Genomic DNA, 7,821 nt, shown 5'->3' with positions numbered 1-7,821 from the left:
TAATTAGTCTATTTATAAGTTATATATTTAGATTATTCTAATATAATCCTTTCTCTTTTAATTACTTATATAATATAAGATTTATATAGAATCCTAGGGTATAGGTTATATCTTTAAGATCTAAAGAGATCTAATATTTATTAGTTATTTTAAGATATATTATAATTATATTTACTCCCTTATATAGGCTATACTTTATACTAGTCTATAATATATTATTAACTAATATATATATAGTGAATTAGGATTAATTATTATAAATATATATACTTATACCTAAATCTAGGATATAGCTATTACTTAATATATATTTTATAATATTATTTATATTAAATAGTTTATCTACTTTTTATTAAATATATATATTATCTATATTAATAGTTTAGTTTATTATAGAGCTCTTAGTTATATACTTATCCTTATTAGATTTAATATATATACTATAAATATTATATATTTAATAGATAATATTAGTATTATATATCTCTTCTCTTTTTATATAGAGCTTATTTACTTTCTTATAGATCTTATTTATAATATTTTTTAATATAAGGATTCTCTCCTCTACCTATTTAAATCTCTTTATAATAGTATTATCTAGTTTCTATCCTAGCTTCTAGATATATTTATTAATATATAGGTATATATTAAATAAATATTATTTATTATATATATATTTATCTTTTTTCTTTAGCTTATAAGGCCCTTAAGTTTAATTCTTATTAGCCTCCTTTTTAGCCTCCTTCTACCTATTTTTATCTTATTCTTTATATATTATAAATACTATATTTATAGAGTTAGTATACTTATTTAATTATATTATAAAATATTATTAAAAATCTACTAATAGTTTATTAATAGTTATTACTTATAGGTCTTTATATTAAAGCTTTAATTCTATATTTAATATATAGCCTTTATAGAGTTAATTAATATAGCTTAAGAATTATAATATTAGTTATACCTTATCTATAATAGCTTTAATCCTTATATCTTTATAGTTATAATATATAGATTCCTAGCTATTTAATTATTTATTTAGATTAGTCTTTAATATATATTTATTATTAATATTTTTTTATTAATTTATTAGCTTAGCTTTATAGTGTGTCTCTATTAGTACTAGATATATTTATAACTACTTAATTATCCCCTTTATAATATTATTATTAATTATAATAGTTAGAAGATTAGTCTATATAGACTAAAATATATAGCTTAAGATATAGAAGATCCTTATCTTTAACTATTTATATTTCTTTTATTTATAATAATACTCTTTATTAGCTTTAGTATATATAATTAGTTAATATCCCTCTAGGTCCTTAGATAATTATGCCTCTTTATTATAGTTTATAATATCTAGAGCTATTAGTAGCTCTAGTTTTATATTATTATCTAGATTAATATAATCCTAGATATTATATAAATCTATAATGATTTATAGGGCTTTATACTAAAGATGCTAGTCTATACTATTCTTTAGTAAGACTAATATCTTTATATTGTCTAATATCCTGTCTAGAATACTCATTATCTTTGGCTCGTTGGCGGTGCGTTGGCGGTCTGTATACACGGCATAGGTTTGCAAATATCGTTTTGGCTCAGCGGAAGAGCATTGGGCTCATAACTTTAACAAATCCTATATGTATTCAGGGCCAATAGTATCATATTCCTATATGATTCGCACACTCAGGCCTATCTGACGTCGGTCAGGCTAGATATGCCTAGTGAATGAAAAATCGGAGTGTAATGCTAACTACATTAGGCTTAGCTAGTCAGGTGACGGTGTAAATATACGCGAATCATCCTGATTGGCAGCCTCAAGGTCATCCTTTCCTGCAACAATTCTTAAGTATTATAGTAACTTAAATTCTAAAGATCAATCCCTTTGCACATCCCATTCGCTCACTCGTCGGTAATAAACACCATTCCACATCTGCTCAGCTGGATACATACCAGCTGAACTGTTTTGGGTGATTTTTACCGAGCAACATAATATATACCTAGTAAGGACAGAGATTCGCTTCGATATTCCATTCAATTATCCAATATAAGCAAACCTGCCAATGGCCTCTGAAGCTCTCGTCAATCTGGCGTACGTGCGCCAAATGATCAAGTCCAACTATAAGAGCCAGGCATCAGATCTGTTCATGAATGAGATCCAGAGCTCTATCCTCTTGCGGTTCTCGTGGGGAGAGCTGCTAGCCACGGCGCCGACGGCCTTGACCCTCCTAAGCTCTCTGTGTATTGCTGCCTCCAGCCCCATGGCAGGGGAACTGTCGCTGGCCGAGGGGATGCCCAAGAACGGGTTCCAGTACCTGCAGAACAGAGGAAGATCCTCGACGCTGCGAACCGCTCTGCTGGATGGTAAATAATGCGCCCTTCCTTCAAGCATAGTAACTGACTCGGTAGTCTGCAACGGGGGCTATAAGGCCTTTGCAGCCAGCGACAATGCTAAAAGACAGGGCGAGATTGTTAAACGGCAGGTGGACGAGGCCGAGAAACGGCTAGGCGACGCTCTGGAGAATATCCCGGGCCCCTGGACGCAGGCCGCCCGGGGGCTCGTTACGGGCTTCACCGAGGGCTTGCCATGCCTAATTGCCGCCCCGCTGCGCGCCATCCTCCAGGGGGGCGCCGCCCCGACCGACAGCGCTCCCTCCAGCGCAGCCCTGGGGATTAGGGACTTGGTGGCCCTATTCTATGAGTCCTTGGGGGGGCGCCTCGGGGGGAGATTGACCTGGCCCAGTTCCAGGGCGACTGCACCACGTACCTGGTCAAGACGCTCACCAGCTATCAAGAGAGCCTGGGTACCACCGATACAGCCGGCCGACACACAGTGTTTGATAAGCTCATCTCGGTATGTATTTTTCTTTATCCTTCTTATACAAATTTTACTATTATTTCTAATGGTACTATCAGACCACCCACGCAATCGAGACAGAACTGGCCAAAGGGCGCAGTATCCCGCCAAATACAGTCTCCAACTGGAAAACAACCGTCAAGACAGGAAATCCAGGTATGCGAGAAACTGTGCCAAAGAGCGGCTGGTGGCGATAGACACACTGCTGGCCAGCAGCAGATTCTGATCCAATGCTCCGAAGAAACTGCCAGGAATACTGCCCAGATGGTGGGAACCAAGCACCAGGATATGTACGAGAAGCTGCAGGCACAGGCCCGGCAGGCTAATACTTCCAGGCAGATGGTCGAGGAGTTCATGCAGGGACATGGGATTGTCTTCAATGAAGACTCCAGGCAGGCCATCAGGGGGGGTGCAGATGGGGGAAGTATTAGCAAGTAGATAGATAATTTATGCATTTAATAAGAACATTTTAGTATCAATCTCACCATCCAGTCTATGTAGTATTATTTCACTTGCTACTGTAATTATACTATAGGAACTGGCTGACAGCTCTACTTATAAATCTAGTTCTAGCTCACATAAGAACTCGTCTTTATAAGTACCATAAATAATTACCTCAAGAGACTATTAATAGGGAATGCTTGTACAGCCTTGGAGAAGGCCAATGAGGCTGTCTTATAATATAGCCGCCCTTGGCATCACAAGAATACGAGAATTCACTCTGCGGCTGATTATGCAGTGCTTATAAGTGGAGGACAGTACTACAATGACAGTAGTTAAGTAGTAATAGGATCAAACAAACACAACATGGCATATCAACGGATGTCGCCCAGAGATGAAGCTCTCCCTGAACAGCCTGCAACCCCCCGCTGGAAACGCTTCCTCCACTGGCGGAACCTGCTGGGCATCCTCTGGCTGGCGCCCGCCATCGCCCTCCTCCTGCTCAACTTCCAGGGCTACATCATCGGCGCCGGGCTGGCGTGTCGCGGGGCCTGTGGCATCAACGTATACTCGGCAACGACCGTGCAGCAGACCCGGAGGCTCGACCAGGGCAACCGCGACGTGCTGGGGGCGCTGCAGCTGGTGGCCAAGCTGATTGAGCTCTGGTTCCAGTTCATCGCCGGCAGCATGGTGGTCAGCATTGCCATGGGCCTCTCCCATCGCCCGGGGGTGCCGATGAGCCTGTTTGCCATGTACGCCGAGTTCCTCGACGGGCTGTACCTGCATGATTTTATAAACAAGGTCTGGCGGGCCCTCCGGTCTCGAGGCCAGTTCCAGTCTCATTCCGCCGACGACGACGACGACGACAACTCCCTGCAGGTCAGCACGACCACCGCGCTGATCGCCAACACCACGGGGGCAGACGGCAAGCCAGCCAGCCTGGAGGGCCACCGCGGCCCCCTGTACGCCTTCCTGGCGCTGGCGGGGGTGCTGGCGCTGGCAGGGAGCCTGATGGGGGTGGCGACGGCGATTCTGGTGCTGCCGTCGCTGCAGTACATCGACATCAACCGCCACGCCGGGCGGGCCTTTAACGGCACCCAGGGGGCAACCCCCCCGGGCACGCTGCCGGGGCCCTATTGCAGCGCCGCAGCGCTCGCCCGGGGGGGTTACGCCTGCACGGGGATCCTGTACGCCGCCAGCCTGGACGGGATGGTGGACGCGGCCAACGTGAGCATCGGGCAGGCCGAGTACCAGGACGGGAGCATCCTGCCGCCCGTGTGCCAGGAGGGGATGCTCTCGTTCAGCTTCAACACCTCGCTGACGGGCTCGTCGCTGTGGACGCCCAGTCGGCAGGTCCTGCGTGCCCTGTCGGTCGACTACGAGGACTGGTTGAACAGCACGACCAGCTCAAAAGTCTACCGCCGCGACCGATACCCAGACTCGTTCCGCTTCAACCACTCGCTGGCCACGCAGCTGCAGCGCGTTGGGCCCTCGATCGGCATCCAGGGCGACTGTTACGGGGGGAACCAGTCGGGCGTCACCCAGGTCGAGCTGGCCGCCGAGCAGTTCGTCCGCTGCTACGGGAACATCACGCTGGACGAGGAGTACGAGCCGCTTGCCACGCCGTTTACGCGGTGCATCCCATGGGGCAGGGGCTGGAACGAGAGCGCGGCCTTCTCGTCGGCCTCGTTCACGCTCAACGACTCTTATCCTCGCGCCTGGACGGCAGACTCGCAGGCCGTCCAGGTGCAGATCTACTCGACGCCCGTCGCCCGGTATATCCCGTCGGACCAGATCAATGTGTCGTCGTCGCCGTCGCGGGCGTATTGGGAGACCCTGTTCGCGTCTCCCGCCCCAGACAACACCTTCTGGAACATGTCGTCGTACTCCCAGACGTTCGAGTACAGCATGGCTTCGCAGCCCGAGTCGCTGATCTGGTGCGACAGCGCCTCGTTCCTCAGCTTCGCGACGTACACCCTCAATCCGACGCAGGGGAGCAATCTGTTGCTCCTGGTCCAGCTGGAGGTCGACAACACCGCCCCCAGTGTAGACCCGTCGTCAGATAATAAAGCAGCCATTCCTATTGACGCCGCCTGGTTTCTCGCCGGCTGGTCCGCCAACGCCAACGGCAGTGTCGCTGCCACCCGCAGCGCCGCCCAGGGCTTCATCGATATGTATTACGGCGCCATCGACACGGGCGACGTGGTTGACGCCTTTGTCTTTATTCTCCTGCACGAGTACTCTGTGCTGCACACCATGTCGCTGGTGACGCATGAAACGCGCGCAGTGACAACCGCCGCCCAGCGCAGCGCCCAGGCCCGCCTGGAAGCCCGGGATCCCGGCCTCAACGCCATGCTGCGGTCTTGGGCGACGGTGCAGATGTGGCGGTACTCGCTGGGCTCGGCCACCAGCATCTTCGGCGTCGTGATCATGGTCATCGGCGTGGTGGTCACCTTGCTCCGTACGGCGCTCTTCCTGCGGGCGCCGCAGGAGAACAATCTGGTCGTCACGGCGTTGCTGTATGCCCCAGAGTCGGTCAGAGTCAATGGCTTGCCATTGAGGGTTAAAGGGGGGGGGTTATTTCCAGTTACACAGTGACAGAGCGCAGCTCTGTAATATATATGATTTACTTGAACTTGTGACTTGATTTTAGTAGGAAGCTCTTCTTCCTTACCTATATATATTATCATTCATTGTCTCATGTTATTACTATTATCTTATTTTATTCTTTTATACTTCTTTATTCTTTTACTATTTAGTTTTATAAGTCTCTTATCTTGCCTGCTTCTATCTTACATGACTGGTGATAATTGAGATATGGTATAGTATTACAAGCCTGATATCCACTACATGAGTCAAAAGGGACTATAATCATATATTAACAGTGATGAAGTATATATAATATTATGATTTTGATAAGATATTATAGAGCAGAGCTCTATAATTCAAACGCTCTAGACCTACATCCCGCAATAATATACCTAGATACTTAGGTCTGTTGGCAGCCACTCTAGACCCAGGGCGGATTGATATTTCTGTATGACAGAGTAATATTGACTGTTTAAATCATGGCTTCTTAAGTCGCAGTTATAGTTAACCAAAACTAACTAGTACTATTTAGTACACTCACTAACTATATCAGGTATAGCCTATATAGAATACATGACTCATCATTTACCCATGACTCTCATACTCTATCTTATTATTCTCTACTATTTCACTATTCACTTCTTATGTCTGCATACCTACACTCCCTCTTTGGCCTGTCTGGCCGCATTGCCGTCGTGACAGGCGGCAGCTCCGGCATTGGGCGCGAGATGGCCACCGCGCTGGGCAAGGCCGGCGCGGTGGTGATTGTGGTCGCCCGCCGACCAGGCCCCGTCCAGGAGACAGTGAGCCAGCTCTCCGACCAGGGCATCCAGGCGTTCGGGCTCCCTCTGGACGTTCGCGACGCCCAGGCCATCGCCGACAGCGTGCTCGAGAAGCATGGCGTGCCCGACATTCTCATCAATGCAGCGGGAATCAACCGCCGCATCCACATGGACCAACTCTCCCTGCAAGACTGGGAGGAAACCCTGGCCGTCAATCTCACGGCGCCGTTTGCCCTGGGCCAGCAGTTCGGGCCCGCCATGGCCCGCCGGGGGAGCGGGCGCATCATCAACCTCGCCAGCCAGCAGTCCTTCCGGGCGTTCGGCCACAGCGGCGCCTACGGGGCCTCCAAGGGCGGCCTGGTCTCGCTCACCCGTTCGCAGGCCGAGGCGTGGTCCAGTCGCGGCGTTTTGTGTAATGCTATTGTTCCTGGTCTGGTCGAGACGCCCATGACTGCCGCCGTCTTTGGAGATGCTGAAAAGACGCATGCCCACGCCGCTCGCACCATGATTGGGAGGAATGGCGTGCCTGGGGACTTTGCAGGCATCGCTATCTATCTGGCCAGTGCCGCCAGTGCAACAGTTACAGGGCAGGTCTTTTTTATTGATGGGGGGTATTCAGCGACATAAATGCATTTATTAATTATTATTCAACTATCTATTAGTTCATATGTGGTATTCATGAATATGTTAATGGGATTCTCTTATATATGAGAATCATTGTATTGCCAGTGTGACTGGCGGCTTGTAATAGAAATGCTTGGAAATACTAGACATAAGACTGGTGGAACATGCATATCATTTATCCTCTACTCCTTGCTCATGTAGCTCGGAAATCCTTGATCAGGACACAATTACAGCATTAGCTGCATATAAGATGCATGGACCAGGTATCATGGTCAGTGCGAAATCTTGCATTATATCCTGGCTAGTATAGTGCACGGAATGGACTCAAATTGGCCATTGGTCTTCAAGGTACTGATCCTGGTGCCCAAGACTAGTTCTCTTTGAGTCTTATAAAGCTCTCGTATAAGTTGCCGACAAAGAGATGCCTCCTCCAGCCAAGACATTCCCCTCATCACTCAACATGGCAGATTTCAATATAGCGCTCCTGGCGCTAGAATGTGATTGCGAGGAATCATGCGATAC

At 47.0% G+C, this 7,821-nt stretch overlaps 3 protein-coding genes across 3 annotated transcripts; all 3 read left to right on the top strand.

Annotated features, from left to right (window-relative positions):
- Window positions 1-1,868: 1,868 nt before the first annotated feature.
- ASPZODRAFT_127963 (hypothetical protein) lies at window positions 1,869-3,301 on the top strand (the record flags this gene model as incomplete). Its single annotated transcript, XM_022721883.1, has 3 exons — window positions 1,869-2,370; window positions 2,416-2,860; window positions 2,923-3,301. The coding sequence occupies exons 1-3, from the start codon at window positions 2,070-2,072 to the stop codon at window positions 3,299-3,301; spliced, it is 1,125 nt and encodes a 374-aa protein (XP_022586344.1). The 5' UTR covers window positions 1,869-2,069.
- A 351-nt stretch (window positions 3,302-3,652) lies between these two features.
- On the top strand, window positions 3,653-6,110 carry ASPZODRAFT_470574 (hypothetical protein). Its single transcript, XM_022728387.1, has one exon. The coding sequence runs from the start codon at window positions 3,671-3,673 to the stop codon at window positions 5,900-5,902; it is 2,232 nt and encodes a 743-aa protein (XP_022586343.1). The 5' UTR covers window positions 3,653-3,670; the 3' UTR covers window positions 5,903-6,110.
- Window positions 6,111-6,527: 417 nt separating this feature from the next.
- On the top strand, window positions 6,528-7,435 carry ASPZODRAFT_127962 (hypothetical protein). Its single transcript, XM_022721882.1, has one exon. It carries the CDS (start codon window positions 6,538-6,540, stop codon window positions 7,300-7,302), a length of 765 nt encoding a protein of 254 aa, XP_022586342.1. The 5' UTR covers window positions 6,528-6,537; the 3' UTR covers window positions 7,303-7,435.
- The last annotated feature ends 386 nt before the right edge of the window (window positions 7,436-7,821 follow it).

This window comes from Penicilliopsis zonata, assembly GCF_001890105.1.
Source record: "Penicilliopsis zonata CBS 506.65 unplaced genomic scaffold ASPZOscaffold_1, whole genome shotgun sequence".
NCBI classification, from domain to species: domain Eukaryota; kingdom Fungi; phylum Ascomycota; class Eurotiomycetes; order Eurotiales; family Aspergillaceae; genus Penicilliopsis; species Penicilliopsis zonata.
The sequence above is the reverse complement of the archived record's forward strand: the minus strand, read 5'-3'. Positions and strand labels throughout refer to the sequence as shown.

Excerpts from the sequence above, each read along its gene's own strand:
- ASPZODRAFT_470574 (XM_022728387.1), top strand. The coding sequence starts at position 3,671 with ATGGCATATCAACGGATGTCGCCCAGAGATGAAGCTCTCCCTGAACAG.
- ASPZODRAFT_127962 (XM_022721882.1), top strand. The coding sequence starts at position 6,538 with ATGTCTGCATACCTACACTCCCTCTTTGGCCTGTCTGGCCGCATTGCC.